At 36.5% G+C, this 20674-nt stretch overlaps 1 protein-coding gene across 6 annotated transcripts in view; it reads right to left on the reverse strand.

The window, feature by feature from the left end:
* The window catches only part of LOC127424464 (electrogenic sodium bicarbonate cotransporter 1-like), a 75646-nt gene that overhangs the window by 16030 nt on the left and 38942 nt on the right, over positions 1 to 20674 (reverse strand). For all 6 annotated transcript variants that reach the window (XM_051669747.1, XM_051669732.1, XM_051669741.1 and 3 more), the window contains 11 exons: positions 17428 to 17504; positions 11208 to 11365; positions 10562 to 10649; positions 10197 to 10351; positions 8283 to 8396; positions 6936 to 7110; positions 5924 to 6057; positions 5176 to 5447; positions 2139 to 2209; positions 626 to 811; positions 261 to 374 (listed from right to left, as the gene is read on the reverse strand). In XM_051669747.1, the coding sequence (XP_051525707.1) occupies positions 261 to 374; positions 626 to 811; positions 2139 to 2209; positions 5176 to 5447; positions 5924 to 6057; positions 6936 to 7110; positions 8283 to 8396; positions 10197 to 10351; positions 10562 to 10649; positions 11208 to 11365; positions 17428 to 17504 (1544 nt within the window). The remainder of the gene's footprint in view (positions 1 to 260; positions 375 to 625; positions 812 to 2138; positions 2210 to 5175; positions 5448 to 5923; positions 6058 to 6935; positions 7111 to 8282; positions 8397 to 10196; positions 10352 to 10561; positions 10650 to 11207; positions 11366 to 17427; positions 17505 to 20674) is intronic.

Genomic DNA, 20674 nt, shown 5'->3' on the forward strand with positions numbered 1-20674 from the left:
AGCTTCAAAGATTTGGTCACCATTCACTTGTATTGTAAGGACCAACAGAGCTGAGATATTTTTCTAAAAATCTTTGTGTTCTGCAGAAGAAAGAAAGTCATACACATCTGGAATGGCATGAGGGTGAGTAAATGAGGAGAGAATTTTCATTTTTGGGTATTATCCCTTTAATATTTTAAAATTCCCTGGTTTTCCATGACCATGGGGAGCGTTTTTAACAGACTAAGCAACTGTGAGGACAATATGGACATTAAATTTACCTTAAATTCACTTGGCACTATAAGCTTTGGCGTATCTACCCCAACCAGAGCGTCAACACCACAGAAGATTAAAATGGCCAGGATTATGGCAAAGTCACTTATGAGCTTCCTCACCTAAAATGGAAGAACAAATTGTTTGAGGAACCAAGATGTATGAATCATGTCAATAGCTTCTTTCCTCTACAATTGCAGTAAAGATTAGGATCTATATTGGCAAAACCATCACCGGTAACATTATGGATCAAAGGCAGGTTGTCTAAATAATGACTGCCTCTGTGCACAGTATGTTTTAGAGCCAGATATTGGCAAATTTATAACATCTACTCTACAGACAGAGAAGGTATCTTAGTATTGTGGCTACTTACAGTAGTAGGAAAGAAAGGGCTGGTCTTGAATTTCTTCAGACACATGGAGCAGGTGTAGGTGCCAAAGAAAAGGATGAAGGAAATGAGGGTGATGTCGGGCACAAAGTTGCAGGCATTGCCCACTAGCTCCCCACCCTTTTTCAGACATTCCTTCTTTGTTAGGGAGGACCAGCTAGTATTTGAATGCTGCACAAATTACATACAACATAATTCCAAACACAAAATTAGAATATAAAATCAAAAAAACATTTTTTTTTAAATACAACAAATGTTTGGTTTAATGGCACACAAAGATTGTTGTTAAAGTTGAGTTATGTTTGTTAAAGTGCGTAATTTTTTTCGGATGATAAAAAAAAAAAAAAAAAAAAAAACGTATTATGCATAGATTTTCCAGAAATTTTAAACACTGTGACTCTGATCGTTTAAGCATCCAGACCAACCCTATCAAGTCTGGGGTGGGATTATCTGTTCATCCAACCAAGACCGACTGGGGAGTGCTCAAGAAACCTGTTTAAACCAGTTTCATTATTTTTGCAATTCCGTTCGGTGATGCGGAATTTACTTCAGCTTCAAATACAGTTGCAAAACATTAAATGCGCTCCAATTTCTGGTACAGTATGTCATTAAGTCTACTGGATACACATGCTTTTTCAGGTGTTTTGCTGTCTTCAGCCTCTTTGAGGTTGTGCAGTTTTGAACAGTAATAGAGCCAGTGTGCAAAGGCTGTGAAACAAGACTGATGTCTCATTCAGGACAAGTCAAAGAGATGTCTTTAAGCTTATTTTGTTTCGATCATCTCAAACTGGGGACAATGTCTGAATGAGGCCATTGTCACAGAGATCTCTGTGTCTCTGTTACTGGCAAAGGATAATGCGGCAGCATGGAGTGAGATGAGGGCCGAATTTCAGCCAGGTCTAGAGAGAATGTTTTAGGAGGCAGACAACAATTTAAGGATTAACATGCACCTTTTGTAAATATAACCAGGAAAGATAAGTACCAGGTTCCATTTGGTGATTTCAGTAAAGACTCAAACATGAAACATACAGTACTGTGCAAAAGTTTTAGGCAGTTGTGAAAACTGTTTAGTGAGGATGTTTTCAAAAATAATAGCATGAAAAAAAATTCAACTAACTTATAAGTGCAGTAAATATAACAACTACAATTTTTGGTGTGACCACCCTACAGCTTTAAAACAGCACCAATTATCCTAATGTAGGTAAACTTGGACACTTTTAAAGGTTGTTCCAGGCATCTTTGAGAACTTGCGCCAATTCTTCTGTCTCGGTAGCTTATGTCTTTTTTTTTTATTTAATCCCAGACTGACTCAATGATGTTAAGATCCAGGCTCTGTTGGGGCACTACCATCTGTTCTAGGACTCCTTATTCTACTAATATTCTATTCTATTTGCAAAAGAAATCTAAGATTGATATTTCCTATTGAAACACTAAAGCAGAAGATATAAAAAAAAATATTTTTCACAGTATTGTATTTAATGGAATTGGAAACACTTACTGTATCGGTATAATTTTCAATCCAGACTGATGTTTCATCAAATGGATCAACGAACACATCTGAAGTGTTAACTAAAAAACACAAAGGTTGAAAGGTTTTGAAAGTGGACCTCAGAAAGAACTTTAAAGTTGTGTCAAATGATAATAAATTCATGCATTTGGCAGGCATTTGCATTAAAGGGATAGTTCACCCAAAATGAAAATTCTCTCATCATTTACTCACTTTCATGCCATCCCAGAAGAGTATGACTTTCTTTCTTCTGCTGAACACAAAGATTTTTAGAAGAATCACAGTTCTGTAGGTCCTTTTAATGGAAGTTAATTTAAATCTTTTTTTACAATAAATCTCCACTTTCACTTTCAGAATGTGAAAGTGGAGATTTACAGTAAAATGGACTTAAATATTGATCTGTTTCTCACCCACAACAATCATATCGCTTCTGAAGACATAAATTTATATTTAACCACTGGAGTTTTATGGATTATTTTTATTTCTGAGCTTTAAAAGGTCTGGTCACCATTCACTTGCATTGTAAGGACCAACAGAGCTGACATATTCTTCTAAAATCTTCGTTTGTGTTCTGGAGAAGAAAGAAAGTCATACATATCTAGGAAGGGTGAGTAAATGAGAGAATTTTCACTTTTGGGTTAACTATCCCTTTAAGGCATTACTTAGTATGTTTAATAAGCCATTTTCCCCATGGGGACCGTTGGTTGGTCCCCACAATGTCATAGATTTCAGGTTTAATTATTTGGTTTGCATTACATAACCACACACACACACACACACACACACACACACACTGACTCAAGACTGATGGTCAATTACTCATCTTATAGGAACATTCAGCTTCTGTGCCAAGTGACAATCATATTGGTGGCAATTTTATTTTATTTTAGCTCACCTCACATTGAGGTTGTCAGTAGATAATGGTTTAATGTGTTTAAAAGGCCACTTAAACTCTCGACACACGACCAATTTCACAAGCAGAGGACTGTGAATTAATCTCCTGAGGAGCAAACATTTTATCATGGATGTGTAAAGTTAAGCACGGCATCGTGCCAGCCCGCAAATGGTTACTACTTCTCCACAGCATTAATCTTTAAAGAGTCTGTTTGCTCGGTTCCACCTAACTGGAACTAATTTCCACACAGTTGTTATTTCCCTCTGCGGCACTGTATTGGAGAGAAGCTGAGGGAGGGCGAAGAGGAGCAAACAGCGGTTTAGAGGAAAACAGTGTGAGTTGTTGAGGGTCCCACCCCCCAGCCCCTCTCTGTACTGTCTTTATTCACAACACTCATGGAGGAGATTAACCCCAAACCACATCACGTCTGCATCCGCCCCCCCACCAATTTGTTCCTTCATTCCTTCTGAGGCCACTACACACACCCTCACTAGCAAAATAAAAAGATATATCATCTGTTAAGCAGCAATGAATGTCAACATCATTGCTAACTTAGGCAATAAAACATTACACTGATACAAAGAAGTTTAATTATTACTGTAAACCTTCAAAATAAGTTTTGCAACTGTACAGTGGTCTGGATCTCAAAAGGCCAGTAGACTGTATAAACTGCATTAGTCGATTGATATGGATTTCAATCAGCATTTAATGACAATGGCGATATAATTATAATATTAAATGATGAACTTCATGATGAACACTCAACGAACACTTCATTATATTTTGAATAGGTTGATGGTAGACTTTGGAACTGACACAAGTGAGAGTTAAATGCATAACTGAGCCAAAAAATAAGGTTCATGTGGTTCCAAACCTATATGACTTCCTTTATTTAATGCAATACAGGAGATGTCAGAGAGAATACTAGTCTCAGTCACCATTCAATTTCATTGAAACTTTTTTCCCCCCATACAATGAAAGTGAATGGTGACTGGGGCTTTCAGTCCTTAACTTTTGGTCTAACATCTCCTTTTGTGTTACATGAAAGAAAGAATTTCATAACATTTGGAACCACATGAGTGAGTAACTAATGACTATGACATCTTTATGTCCAGAAAATAGTGGCTTGGAATCTTCATGCACCTGCTCATTGCTATAGGCCCTGTATTCAATTTTAAACTCGCATAAACAAACATGTGGGTCTGAACTATCACTCGAACACCAGAAATAGGACAAAAGAGAATTAAATATTTATGCTGGCCATATTCATAAATGATTTGCCAGATGTAGACCTGGACACCTTTCAACAACAGTTGGACAGGCCTTGAATCTATTACTGAGATAAACATCCAACCTATCCAACCTTTGTGCTTCCACTGTTTGTGTATCAATGCCAGGTAAGCAACATTCAATAACTATATTTTTATTTACTCATTATATACTGTAAACTCAGGAAGAATTACTACCACAGACTACAAGGTGAAACCGATCAGGGAAACTAAATAATGGTCATTGCATCTAAGCTCAAGTCTGAGTAACATCTCACTAATTATGATGCAAACCAAGGGGAAAATTGTTGTACTTTGTGCAACATTAAGTTTGCTTCAGTAAGCAAAATAATGTTATATAAGAATCAGTAAAAGCTTTTTTTGTGTGTGTGGTCAACACCAGCTTTTTCATGTATTTGACGAAGACATTATGTGGGAGGATTACAAAGCACTAAGGTATTCAAAATGAAAGTAGAAATTCAGTCAAAGGGATAGGTCACCCAAAAATTTACTCACCCTAATGTCATTCCAAAACAGTATGACTTTTTCTCCATGAAACACAAAGGAGATGTTACGCAGGATGTAAGTCTCAATCGCCATTGACTTTCACTGCATCTTTCTTCCATATAATGAAACTGAATGGTGACTGACTGTTTTGTGTGTGCACTCCACAGAAAAAATAAAGTTATACGGGTTTGGAACGATATGGGTTTGAGTAAACGATGACAGAATTTTCATTTTTGAGTACCCTTTAAGTGTACAAAACTGTATAAACCTCAGATCATGATGAAAACTGCAACTAAACCATTATTTAGTAGCAGGTTCCATCATGATCTGAGCATCAAAGAGATTTTTCATATCTTACCAACAGGGGGCGCCATACACATGCAGTCATATTGCGTGACATAGTCGATTTTGTAGTCCGAGTTGATTGGATAATAATGGGCCAATTTCAGCATCTTCTTGAAAGCATCATAGATGAAGATGAAGCTGATGAGTGAGGAAAAGCCTTCTTCTGTAAAACGTGTGAAATACTGCACCAGGAAGCTGGCATCAGTGGCCACCAAGACTAGGCAGAAGAAGGCTGACCATAAGCCAATCCAAAGACGGAATTCTAGGTAGTCAAAGTCATTATCCCTGTGAAGGATAATAGTGCAGATAGGAAATTAAGATGAGAAAACTATAGATGTATTTTTCAAAACTAAGACAAGGTTTTTAAACACTTTATGGTTTTCAAACATTAGTAGAACATATTCATGTGATGGACTACACCTGTGGTTACTCTGCAAGGCACTTAAGGAGAACTGACTTCATAATTCCACTAAAATCATACCTTGGGGCCAGTTAAAAGTAGCACGGCTGATAAAAGTGTAATTAGAAAAGATTTAGCGTTTATTGGTTCAGATACCACTTCGTTTTATATTATATAAAGCAATGAAATTCACACATGTGACTTAAGTATCCAAAAGTGTCCAATTATTTTTAGGGCCACTGTATATTCATTAAATAAATGTCCATGATTTTTCCAGGTCTAGAAATCACAATTATAAAATTCCCTGATTTCCATGACTGTGGGAACCCTGTGAAAAAAAACAACAAAAAAAACAAAAAACCTGCTGAAGTTGAAGAGAAGCCTTTCAAACACTAGCACTGGCCCAGTACTACTGAGGATGATCAAAGGCTGTCCAGCCAGGAGACAGAAGACAGCTCCAGTCACCGCTGTACCCAGAAAGCTCTCCAGCACACCCTTCATTTAACACACAAAGAGGTAGAGTTAAGAGTTTAGGCAAAACCCAACTGAGGCTCAAAAACCATCATATTCCTTGCAGAAAGTCTGGTGTATTGAAAGACATGCTGTGCCAGCTGCTTTTACAGAGTCATTTGATTCAGTGTCATAAATTAATACTTTTATTTAGTGGCAACCCTGGAATTGTTGTTTGGGGGGTTATTCTTTGCCTTTGAGGGCTGCTTGATTTTCTAACATTATAAACAACAGTTCATCTGAATCAAACAACTGAAATAATAAAAAAAAAATAATAATAAAATAAAATAAAAAAAACGCAGCTGTAAATAATAGCAGCATAACAATAATGTTTTGCTACAATACGTTTTAAATAACTGGCTAGTCACTGAGATATTATAAAGCTCTCTTCTGCCTACCATCACAGTATATTTAAATGTAAACAATGTTTCAAGTTTGAGTTAATGAGAATGCTTTTGTGTTTTATGGGTCTGCATAAATATCTGTTTGCTAATCGCAGGCACTTCTGTGTTCTGCTTTGCAGACTCTGCCATGCAAAATCTCTCAATTACTTTTAGGTCTCTCTAAATTATGCCACTTTGCTAGATGACAAAGACCGAAGGGCTCCCCTGAGCTAAAACATTGACTAGCGAGTGATCCATGCAGTAGACCTCAGAATACCTCAAGACAGCTTAGTCTATCAACTGTGAGACTTTAACTTACTCTCATGACCTGCCAGTGAACTAAGGAAACATTTCAAAAGGAGGGCAGAGAAAAAGGTGCTCAAAAATCTGTCAGTTAAAGAGTCACCAAATTTAATTACACTATAATCCCTAGCTTGTTTGATTCTTTTTTAGAAAGGCCTGGGAGCGTACGTTCCTCACCTGCATGTTTTCTGTGGCATCTCCCAGCAATCCTCCAAATGTGATGGCATTGGTTACTGTTCCTAGGTAGATGAAAAGAATGGCAGACAAAGACTGGATGTGTAGCGCATCGTAGAAATCGCTGAAGAAAAATGGGATTTTCCTTTTGACATCAAGTACAAGGCCTCCACAAAACCTGAGGAACAAAACATGATATGTATTCTTAGTCTTAGAAAATCTGCTTTTGTTTTGTTCCCATACATGTCACCTGTAACTGAGTACAATTTTGTGTTGATACAAAAAAGCAATAAAAAGTTATAGCATTACAAAAATTATTTATCCTAGAGTCCAAAAACGTCTCCAAGTGTCCAAAAGCCTCTCCAAACAAATAAAACATAATAATTGTACATAAGAACTAATTAAACATGCAAATACAACAATGACTAAAAGGTATACTCTCTCCAAAGCATGCAGGCATGAGTAACGAGATCTCATTCAATTCCATTCTGTTTCATTTGAGCCATCATTGAGTCCGTGTCATGTACTTGGCATCATCTCCTGGAGAACATATGTAATTAGAGTGAACAATCCTCTCTGCCCATATTTTGAGGACTTCCACCTCTGGTTGCAGCAATCTGAATCCTACTACGATTGGTTTAGCATTCCATGACTCTGGACAACGTACTACATCATTTCCATTGAAGTCATCTGATCCAGGAAAGCGTAAGGTTACGTATGTAACCCTGGTTCTCTTTCAGACATTCGTTCGGTATCTCACTATGGGAAAATGCCTCATGTGTGAAATCATGGAAAAAATGTATAGCACCACATCTGTCCAGTGACATTTTCGAAGATAATACTTAGCTATTACTCGCTATATTTTTGTGAGTAAAACAAATAGGCTTGTTGTATTCTAGTATTTGCAAGCTTTCCAATGACATACAATATGGCACATAGCTATTTGGTATATAAACCAGGTAATATTTTATACAGTAGTATGTTTATTGGTATACACAGATCCAGATGTACATTAGAGATAAACGGTCACTAATACTACAAAACAGTTCCTTGGGTGTTTCTAAAGCCAACAGTAGGAGTGCACTGAAATAGGAACATCAAATCAAACCATAACATTCTGTTCGTAGTAAACAGAGCACATGCTATCTTCAGTGTTTGTCTAATATTAAGATAATCCTATTAATTTTGAATGGAGGTCAAAATGAACACTTTATCTGAAATAAACCATGGTGTTTGAATTTTTGGCATAATCTGTTCCTTCAAAAGAATTTATACAAACATTAACTTGGGGGTAGGGGATTACAGAGAACAGAAAGCGGTTTATAGAAAATGAAAGACTAAAAGACTCACCTCCCTGTCTTTTTCAGCTCATCGCCTACTGCGTGCCCCCCGCCCCCATGTCCACCGCTATGAGGTGTGTCTCCATTCATCTGTGTACTGTCCCCTCCAGCATACATGTTCTTTCTGCACAACATAAAATGCACAAAGATTGTTGAACAAGACAACATAATTAAATTCCTCAAATTCCTTCAAAAAAACAGTTACACGGGAGGAAAAATAGAGCAGAAAAAGAGAAAGGACAAAAGGGAGACTCTTCATGGTTCATTTTAAGGTTCCCAGCCTGAAGTGGAACAACAAAAAGGGATAGTTCACCCAAAAATGAAAACTCATTTACACACTGATATTGTGAGTATGGATATTAGTGGCCCAAACTAATTGCTTATCCAGTATGAAAGAAAAGACAATATACATAAATTTGTACATGGTAATACTATGGTTTAATAAAATACCTTGGTGTATCATGTAAATACCATGGTATATATAGCAATCATTCAGTACTAACGTATATATCAAAGTATCAAATATAGACAGACAGACAGAACCCATGAATGCTTTTATGCATGTAGTGTGTTGTGTACACTGTGTTATGGTGGTGTGACTGCATGATAAGTGTACATAATTCTGTGTTAGGGGTGGTGTGGGCTGAATAGTCAGAGCACTGTGCTGGCAGTGTGGGTGCAGATTAAGGCAGTAGTCTGCTGTCACTTCACCTGAAACTAAAGAGAGGTGACTTACTTTATCTAATTAACTGCTGCTCTGCTTCTTTTACTCATCCTCTTTGAAATAAATGGCTGGTTAATGATTTACTTGAAGTACCCCATGATATTTTAAGTAATTTTATCCATTCGAAAAATTTTATTTACATCTTTGCACTTGCATTTTTCTTAGTTATATTTTAATAAACCTATATGAAATCTATTCTTATTTTATTATAATATATATATTTTTTTTAATTATTTAATTTACCATTGGCATTTCTGTCCTTATCAGATATTGCACTGCATATAATCATTCTCGGTCACTGTAGTAAAATGTTCAAAAAACAAAACAAACTTGTAAAATTGTCTATTTTTTTCTGTCATTTCTGTTTTTATTTGCCTGATAATTTTATAAACGTATATCATTCCATTTGTGCATGTACATTTATTATCTTTTTGTAATAGCCAATATTTACACTTTCAATAATTAAATGACTTTTCATGGAAGTAACGAAGCTGTAGCAAACATTATAACCCCTTACTTCGAGAAATATTTTTAGAAAATTAAACTGCATTTATATTTTTGGGAACTTATACGTTAAGAGTTACAGCAGCTTTCCAACAACATAGTAGGCGGACACCTAAATGACACCTTTGAGACCCAGCAGAAGCTTCAGTCAACCAGTCGGCTCAGCAGTGAACTGAACCAACACACAACAGTAGAGCCCTAGAAAGTACAGTCATCACCTATTGCTTTTCAGGACTACAGTGCAAACAATGCCAGGTTAATGACTCTAAGGTTACTTTTAAAACATGATTGCGTTGGTGATAATAAAAGGTAATAATGTTACATCACAACTTTGTATGGAGGGTAGCGTGTAATTTACTTTTGCATTAAAAAGGGAAATTTTCTCACAGTCAGTTGCATGAGAGCACACTCAAACACACATACAGTATACAGCTTTTTACTTGTCGTTTGTAACAATACGACTAGATTTATACCCCTTGCTTTGAAAGTACTTTTAACCAACTCTCCTTTGGAGTGAATAACGCCTTGGGAAAACTAAACATTGAACATAAAGGGACAGCTTCAGAAATGCTATCTCAGCTTCCTTTAAGTCATTTTAAAATTGGAACACATTGACAAACTTTAATGTGGTATATTAGCAGGGCTTAGGCAAAAAGAAAAGGTAAAGGGCTGAAATGGACTACCTACACCAATTACCTTTTATCTGAGGATGGCAAGGATTTGGGAGGCTCTATCCTGATGGCAGGGTCCCATTCTCCTGGCGGGAGGACGATGACCTCATCCAAGAACTCGTCAATGCCAGCGAGGAGATCTTGTCTGTCCTTGGCTTTGTATGCAATTTCATGGAAAACCTTGATAAGAGAACGATGATTACTGGCTAACTGTCTCCTAACACTGTTTGTTTTATATAATATAAAATGTATGTTGTTAGATAATAGCGTAACAGAAAAGCTCAGTGCAGACTACACAGTGCAGGCACACTATCAGGACATACAGTGTTATCAAAAAAAACGTATGACGCAAAACAGAATAGTTGATTAGCTAAGATTGTCTGTACATACCTCATCAGACATCAGAGTAGCAATTGCTCTACCGATTTCATGATATGACTTGGCTTTACCTTTGGGCCCAAGAAGAATGAACAGAAATCTGAGAAAGACAGTAAAAAAATATACATATATAAATAGTACACCTAAAGGTCAAATATACATTTTCTTTAAAGACCCCATGAAAGTTTTGTGGCTTTTAGTCCATAGCTTTGTTAGCTTTGAGGTACTCCTAAATGTTGATGAAATTCACTTAGCAAATATACACGTTTTAAATGTACAGTCTCTTTTCTGTGAAAATAAACCAAAAATATTGATGACTCATGTTACACTACACAGATTTTTGTCCAATCAAAGCTCTCTAGAATAAGAATGCCCTTCCCCCTAATATCACTTGCATCCAACTTGCAAGTAGCAAATCATTGATCAATGTTGTGATGTTACTAAACCCTAATCGCAATAAAAATAAAAAAAACGTCCTGTTTCAAAAGGAAACGTCAACACAGGAAAGAAAACGCTTTTTGTCAAGTGACTACATGTGGTCTTTAATTAGTTCAATGAAAGCCTAAATTCAAATGACTAAAAGCCTTTTTGACCTGAACACCCTCTGTCACCAAATTTACTTTTGTTTTTGGCCTTATGGGACGAAAGCAGATCAAACCTGGTTGGCACAGGCACTTCAGTCAGCGCCCCCAACATAACAGCCTGCTGCAGCCTCACGAAGGCCACAAACGGACTGTCTAGGAAGTCCACTTCTCCAACGAGAACATTGGAGGCTTCAGCGTCTCTGGGTAGCTTCTTCATGAACTTGTTCTTCAGCTGGACACAAGCAAGAACAGGATGGTATTTTAAAGAAACTCTGCAAGGAGGCAGAACAGATGAACAAAGTGTACAAATCAAACCCCAACGCATGACCTTTTTAAACTGACTGCCCGGCAAGCTTTTGTACAAAGCCCTTCATGAAACAAAAGTGATGAAGCCAAAAGCCACAACTGTCTAAGTAATGGATATCACAAAGATTGGTGATTATATTCAGGATTCTTTGTTTTGGGGTTCAGCAAGTGCACACTGTGGGTCCTGCATTCTTTTGCTTTTAACTCACAGTAACCTGTGATAACCAGTATAAAGTATTGTTAAATTAAGTTACTCCTAAGGGCTGTTGTTGCTCCTACCAGTGATAGACTGGCCAACTTCAAAGGCAATGGCATCTGCCAGCTCATTGCCTTTGAGGTTATGCCAAATGTGAAATTTACAAACCAAAGATAATTAGCACACCCTTCTCACGTAACTATAAACTGTTGTTAAGCAACTTCAACTAGTGTCTGACTCCAAGGTCATCATTGCAAATGTCATTTTAGTGTCTAAAAGTGTAATTTCAATTTCAAAGTTGATTTGTAAAACAATTTAAACCCATTTTAATTTCAGCTTAATAGTTAAATAATATAATCATTCCAAATAACTGTTATTAAAACAGTCAGATTACTGCACATGACAGAGATCCATTAATTGGCATGTTAATGAAGTAGGAAGCGCATAAATCTGATTTGACAGTTTAACAACCTCAAAAAGAGTTACCATGTAGGATTAAACTACTTCCCAGGTTTACTGACAAAACAAACAATAAATTCTATTTTAAATGCCTTTTTGAACTGGCAGGGTAAGCAGTTTAGTTAATCATTGACAGAAGACTTCAAGCAAGAACAGTGGAAAACATTTACCCTAGAGCACCCAAGCATACGAGACTGACAGGATGGGACTGACCTCTCACTCATCAGTAGCACTATTGATCATCTATTGGTGGCTGATCCATGACATGAACTTTCAGCATCAAGGTTTGGGTGAAAATGTATGTGAATGTATAACAGTGTGTATATTTTAGCTGATGTTTCCTAAATATTTAATTTCAACAACCCCTATATTGTGTTTTGTATGTTTTGTTTTTTTATTCGCTTTGACGATACCATAGTATATTCTAATGTTTATCTCTGAGCTTCATTTAAATATGCTTGATTCAAAGAATCACTCATCAAATGGTCATATTCTACTTTTAATTATGACAACATAGTATTAATCAATCTTCTGCCATTCCGCATTACTGATGAATAAACACAACAATTGCTTTATTTTTTTTATTATAAATTATTATTATTACAAAATAAAGTATATTATCATCACAAAAAAAGGATAAAAATATCTTGGTACTACCACAGTTTTTGAACATGGTACCATGTTACTATCACGTTTTTTCTGGACATGTACCATGATAGCACCATTGTATTTGTTTGAAGTGCCACAGTACAAGAATACGGTTATCATTTAGTAACATGGTATATCAAAGTACAAATGTATTGCCATTTAATTGCATCAATGTACTGTACTATGGTACCACCACAGTATTTTTTTGTAAGGGTAACGATTATCAACCCATAATGTGGGATAAGTTTGGTAAAAAAGTTGAGTTAAAAAAGTCATAGTAATCCACTAACAGGGCATGGGTATCAGACACAGAAAATAAATGAACCTGCAATACTTCACACACTGTGCGATGTGGAAAGGCTTAGCATCATCTCTGATTCCGGATAACTTCCACCTCTAGTGCAAGTAATGCTTTATTACATAAGTCCACCAACACAGCCTGCATTTTGTCGGGAGGTCAAGCCACAGAATGTTGCTAATGTTTGAGCTAATTTGAACATTTATGCTTAATTACTTCTGGTGCTGGCCTTTGCACATGTTCTTCAATGAATGCCATGTATTATACAATTTACAATGTAATATGTCTAAAATACTTTTTGTGAATCACTTTGCAATATAAAACATGTAATAATGCAGTTTCTTTTTGTGTGTGTGTGTGTGTGTGTGTAAGGTGTAGTCTTCTGCAATGTGTATTCTTCTGATTTTTGTCTATTTATTGTAATAAATGTGGTGTATGGAGTAAAATGTGTTTCTTGTTTATACTGTAGTCCCTGCCATCCTCTTTACATCAGAGAAAGAATTCTTCAACATTTCTCATGAATGCTTGAGTTTAATCAAATTATTTAATCAAGGCTTCTGTAGCTAAAAAACAATGAATATCTTCTTTCGGCTGCTCCTGTTAGGGGTCACCATAGCAGACCATCCGTGATCTGCATATTTGACTTGGCACATGCCATTTCTGACACAACCACCAGTGGCTAGGGGACTCTCACTTGCATCTATGGAGAAATTTAGAGTCAGCAGTTCACTTAACCTGCGTGTTTTTGGAAACTGGAGCACCCGGAAGAAACGCACATGAACACGGGGAGAACATGCAAACTCCACACAGAAAGGCCCAGTTGAGCCGGGACACGCATCCAGGACCTTCTTGCTGTGAAGCGACAGTCCTAACCACTGAGCCACTGTGCCACCTGTTAGGTATAATCTAATAAATAAAAAACAATTCATGTTTTATGGGGCACTCTCTCAGAGGGGAAAAAAATTAGGGTAATCTTATCCTACATTACACAAAAAAAAAATAAATAAATAAATAAATAAGCCTTTAAGCAAGTGAAAGACCAAAAAAAAGAATGTTGATTAAATTTACACCAACAATTAAGTGATTGATTCCACTTATTCTCTATATGAAGATGGTTCATTACACTGTAAAGAGAAAAATGCATAATTGGTCTAAACCACCACAACAAAATCACTTAATGTATGCTCATTAATTTTCCTTGAATTACCATTAATTACCAGATTCTATGGATACCTAATCTAAGAAAGCAGTGATAACATCATCCAAGTGAGAAAAAAGCCACAAGGCTTTCACAGTGCATGACACAAAGCCAAGCTACCCCTCAATCCAAGGGTGTAGCAGCTGCAGGGGACGTGGGGGACACATCCCCCACACTCTTTAAGAAGGTGATTTTTGTCCCCCGCATTTTTCCTAAGCTAAACCCATACCGAGTCCAAATGGTGGATTTGTATACAGTATTCTTTGCGTTTTGTTACTTTGGGCTGATTGAGCGACCATCCAGCCAATCACAGGTGAGTTTCATGAGCCAAAACAACCCTTACGTAATAGGCCGTCAGTCAGACAAATCAACACAGCTCCGTTCATTTCTACAAAGTTGCTTTCAACAATTCTCATTTATCCATTTTTTAATCAGCATTGATGTTGATCTAAATTAATAATCTAGAGATGGGAAACACAAGAGTTATTTACCGGCATATTGTTCTTGATTGGCAGCATTACGTGAAATGTACTGCAGAAAAGAAAAACAAAGGACAATCCTTCTTTTAAGCACACATTGTAAGCAGAGTTTATATCAGCGCCTGAGTCTTCATTAAGTTATGCTTTTTACATGTTTGTGAGGTAATAGTTTGATCGGTTGTTTTTGCCAATTTAAGCAGATTACAAGATCCGTGTTAAATATGTAAAGTTATTTTTAAAATCAGCTCCTGTCTTTGACCTCTATCTTGGTGTGCAGTCATCAAACTGTAGGAAAAAAAAAGATAGATCTGCTGTGTTCTTAGAACACTTTACTGAAGAGCACTTTACTGAAGTGAATAGATATGTAGACACTTTTGTACATGAAAACGTATCAAAGTTATTGAAACTCATAATTATAATCCTATTATTGTTGTCTTTTGAGAAGTCATGCTCAACAGCTCAAACTGTAGGAAAATTATAGATTTGCTTTGTTTTCATAATACTTAAAACCTCTAAAGTCTCTTTGTAGGTCTGTAGACATACAAATTTTAAAGGATTAAAATTATTTTGATCGTTGATTCAGTGACTAAATAATTTCACACAAGACACTCATTTGTCAGCAGCTTCTGGCATCACCAGAAATGATCACTGAACGAATTTTGGTGAACGTAGTCAAAACATTCAAGCCAACTGGATACATTTAAATCCCAAAATGCACAAGCACAGAGTAAAAAATAAAACTGTGCACATGCACGACTGACATTGCACTTGATTAAATAATTTATTCAGGACCAGACTATGCTCAGTGTTTTATGGTCATGTGTGAAACAGAAGCAAGTGCTCCACAAGATGCCCTTTATTTTTGCAGCTAATTTTGCAAAATTTTGCAATTATTTTGCAATACTTGAATCTTTAAAATACTACAAATATTAAAAGTAATACATATTAATATAATACTTATATCATTCTTATAAACTAATATATACTGTCATATATTAATACTGCGCTGCAAGTGTTGGGTCTGTGCGAGCCCCTCAATCTGTGCTTCAGTCCCAATCTGTCCATGTCTCTAGGCCACTTTACACAAACAGTCTCTCAATCCAGCACTCTACCAAAAGAGGCAAGGGGGCATCTTCTCAGAATCTGTCAACTGTTGAGGCCTTACAGTAATCACATCAGCACTGCTTTATTCTGCATGGAGTGCTTGCACAGAAATACTGTCAAGTTGCCATCTATTTCTAAGGACACATACTGCTGTGTTCAGCAAGAAAGAATAGATTCCAAGGTATGCAGAAAGATTCTACAATTTCTTTGACCTGAACTTCCGAGAAATGAGTTAATTTTTATGGTTTGTCACAGACTGACACCACCTTTATGACCTCTTGGTATTCCCTCAATGCGAATCCGAGCGCTTCCTCTTAGGAAGCGAAGTCTAATTTTCCCACCAGCTGTGCCATTGTGTTAAAAACTTTACTCCCTCTGTTCTATTGTGTATGTAACTCAATTAACACCCAATTTTGATGTTAGGAAAAAAGCAGAAAAGCAATATGTACCAAGTCTGAAGTGGCTTTAAGTTTGTCATGGGTGATAATGACTGTTTATATGCACCGACTATGATGTTGACTGCATCTGGCAATCCAAATTAAATTCAATCCAATTGCAGATTCAAAACTATATTTTCAATCGGATGATTTTTCACGTGCATCAGATGTACTCCGAACAAAACCAAACGCATAAATGTGAATGCAAATGGCTTCAATGTTTTACATGACGTGTGTCTTCTACTAAATGGATCTACACCACCTATTTCAACTGGACAGAATTTTCATTTGGGTCATGCTCAATCATGAAAAAAAGGGGGAATTTACATGAATGCCTTTTAATTCCAATTAGTTGCTTTTAGTCAGAATATTAACAGATTATTAGGCTGCTAGTTATGTAGTTAGTGTCTTTGTGGCAACACAGGACCAGAAAATACTGACAAAAAAGATCCAGCTGGATGGAAACATAATACTTTTGGCATGTGATGATAAACAAACAAAAGTCCTGTGTAATAACTGAAGATGTTTCAAGGCTGGATTGTGAGTACATCCATCTGCACTGCATTTTTCTTTCTTTTCTCTTCATGCCATGCAATAATTGTTCACTATCATGTGCAATAACTATCTGTGTTTATATGCAGTACTTAAAGTACACACATACTGTAAATGATAAAGCTCTTTATACAATGACTAGTTTTGTATATATATCCACTGTTCCACTGTTGTGTGTATATATCCATTGTTATTAATTCTGTTTTAGGTATTGTCTGTATTTGTTTTGCATTGTTTTTGCTGTCTGTAATTTACTTCAGAACTCGCAAAACCAGTGTGGAATGTCTGCTTAATGTATGTTGAAGTCTGAACAGCACAAATGTATGTTACATGTTGGCACTGTAGGGACCAAGGAAAAATATTTAATAGTTTATCCATTGCTCTGTGTAAAAAATTACAATAAACCTGACTTTGATGTTGACATCAATATGCTTTCAGTTATCATGTTATCATCATATACTGTATGTGTGTGGTTAAAAACAATATTTTGATCTTTTTACACTTCTAAAACTCTAAATTATCATTGTCAGATTTCCATTTTCACCCAGTAGATTCACTAACAGCACTAAGGAAACTTGAAAATGGGGTTCATAGCAAAATCTTGAAATTGCACTAACCTGATCTTTCTCTGGCTTGTCCGAGATATCGTTCATGCTGCTTGATGTCAAGTCCCGATGTGCAGTGGTTGGACTACCTAGGAAACAATTATGAAAACAATGATCCTATGAAAAAGATTTAACACAAAGGGGATAGTGGCCTCTTCCACTTTGCATGCAAGGTTTAGAAGTAGTCTAAAGAGAAGTCAAACCATAAAAAACAAGGGCACCTTGCCTGTCAGATTAAACAAATGGGAAATAAATGTGGCCAATGACACCGTACAGATTACATGAAAGCAAAAACTGGAATTAGCTTGTGTGTCAGTCAGAACATTTTCTGTCTTTTGAATATTTGTTCATAGGCTCTGAAATGTTTGATTTGATGCTTTTAAAACTAAAAGAACTTAAAATTAGGAAATGTGACGTGCCAGGCAAGAAGAGGACCCTCTGAAAGATTTACTATTAACCTTTCTGGGCACAAGACATTGTGATCATGCTGTGAAAAGTAAAAGAACAAGACCAGCACAGAAAAGCAGAGTATTCCCAATGCCACTGAAAATCTTCCAGAACTATTACTAAAAAGTATTTTTGTTATAATGGCTAAGATGACAGTTTGATGCAGCCAAAAAAAATAATAAAAAAATGCAGCCAAACAAAGAAAAAAAACAACTTAGGTTAAAAACCCTTCATTTATGAAACGCCTTGAAAAATAAGATATCACATCCACTTTAGTGAGTTCTGCATTATTTCATGATTATTAATATGTATATGGTCTTCAGGGTGATATGGTGGTTTTCTAGTGGAAGGTTTCACAGAAATAAGCCTAATGCTATTATTAGAAGACTTTGTAAATCTATTTAGAGTGAAGATCACCATCAAGTAAAATTTGATATGATCATTTTTATACAGAGCGAGATAATAACCGAACTGCCAACTCTACAATGGCAAAGGGAGCACAGGGGATCAAATAGCTAGCCACACTGTAGATGGCAACAACAACAAATTAAGTTTACTAATGAGGTCAATTTAAAGGGGTCATATCATATATATATATATATATATATATATATATATATATATATATGTGTGTATATGGAAGTGAGGGCGTGGTCGAGCACCCATCTGGGGAGAGAGAGAGAGCGGTAAGGACATCCACCTTATGTTTTGAGTGAAGCTGTATGTCGATTGCTGGTTATTTGTGAATAAAACGGACTCATGTGAACTGTGTAACAAAGGTTCAGGTTGGGCAGATAGAGGAGGAAGCGGGAACCGGTTTCCACAGTTCACGCGAGTCCATTTTATTCACAAATAACCAGCAATCACTGTACAGTTTCACTCAAAACATAAGACAGCTTTTCAGCATCACTCAAACAGTCCGCTTTTCAGCTTCACACAACACAAGACTCTCTCTCAGGGGTCAGACATGAAGACTCTGGTCTGGCTATCTCTTCCCTCTCTCTGTGAACTGGCCATCTTTTTATCTCCCCCGACTCTCACTGTGAACAGAGATGGTAATCAGTCACAATTAATCTCAGGTGGATGTCTTTACTGCTCTCTCTCTCTCCCCAGATGGGCACTCGACAATGCCCTCACCTCCACATACATATAATTGTATTTTATTTTTTTCCTGAGGTCCACTTATGGGCCAAAACATTCAGAATTGCGTTGTGTGACCATTTCCCATCCTTTCCCTGGCCTTTAGAATAAAACAGGCATCTAAAAAAAAAAAAAGGCTGAATGTGCCTTTAAGACTTCTATGCAAACACTGTGTGAGATGTGATACAGTGTTTAGCTGTGATCACACATGAGCAGTGAATTAGTTGTTGAGTCAAATATAGTTTATCACTCCCGCATCTTTCAATAACAGCCTCTTTGCAAAGCCACATTACATTCTGATATAAAACAATACATGCTGAAACGTGCCACACAAATTGTTAAGATCGGACTGAAATGATGTAGAACCTTGTCAAATATAAACTTAAGCTACTCATTTCTAATGTTGGGATTCTTCAGAAGGATATACAGAGTGGAAGGTGTGACACATAGCCAGGAAAAGCACAAGGTCTGACAATATTTAACACATTTAATCTTATCATTAGTTCTTCTGGTGTTTAAGAACAATATTATCTATACTGCTTTCTCCTTACTTCACTGTGACTGGATGGGCCAAGTGTCTGAATACCAAACAGGCAAACAAGCCGTTTTTGCAGATTAGTTTCGATAAATGGTCTTTTTGGACTGGGGAAGACCTTTTGAGTACAATAAAATATTTCACAGTATATCAAACCTTTAAGGAAAAGGTTATTCCTCGTGATATGACCCCTTTAAGCTATGCTATCATAGCTGTTACACACTACATGGGGTAATGGGAAACACACGTTTTGGCAACTAGTACATTGGACTTACTAGGCCATCCCATGATCGGACTTCCAGGGGTTCGCAATACCTCCTCAGAGGTGCGAGTTATTAGACAAGGCACTGAATTCTGAAGTGGACTACGTGCTTAGAGTAACAAGTGCAGCAGAGCATCCAAAAGAGAAAAGATAGATGGGGGTTAGACAGAAGGGTGAAAAGATTGTTAAGGTGATACAAAGGTCATAACAGTGGTTTTAGGCATAAAGAATTCGTTTTGTAAAAGAGTTGAGACAAGAGTAAAATCTTGCACATTGCTAAGGAATAGACATTCTGTTGAGAAAGCTGATAAGCTTTGAGCAGTAACATGGCATATAAAGTTCAAGCACATTCATTTTCTGTCACATTCAAAATGTTCAATGGTCAATGAATCACAGAATTAATGTCATAAAACTGAACAGGAATATGTAGCCTATAAATATTAATCTTATCAGCAACAAAAACATCATTATGACCTTTTTGTGATCTTTTGTGAAGAGATCTCCATTTGTCATTAATGCAGGTATGCAAATATTAGTGCCAAAATTCGAATGATGTTCTTGACCATGGCCTTATTTGAAGTATTGTGTTGTCTCGTGTTGTCCTTCAAACATAGTTTTCAGATTAGTCCATTAGGTCAGTTATTCTCAACAATGTATTGCTACAGTATTGTGTGAATCGTTTAGAAACATTTGCAGACAGAGGCAGGACAGACTAAACAAAGTCAAGGACTGACAAGGAGCGAGATGTCAAACACACTGACAAATACTTACTGAAAGAGGAAGAGAACATGCTGAGTCAACAGTGAATCAGCAGATTTCTTTGGCATTTTGTCAATTCAACGCATTAAGTACAATTAATTATTTAAAAAAAAATG

The sequence above is a fragment of the Myxocyprinus asiaticus genome, chromosome 3, assembly GCF_019703515.2.
Source record: "Myxocyprinus asiaticus isolate MX2 ecotype Aquarium Trade chromosome 3, UBuf_Myxa_2, whole genome shotgun sequence".
NCBI lineage: Eukaryota > Metazoa > Chordata > Actinopteri > Cypriniformes > Catostomidae > Myxocyprinus > Myxocyprinus asiaticus.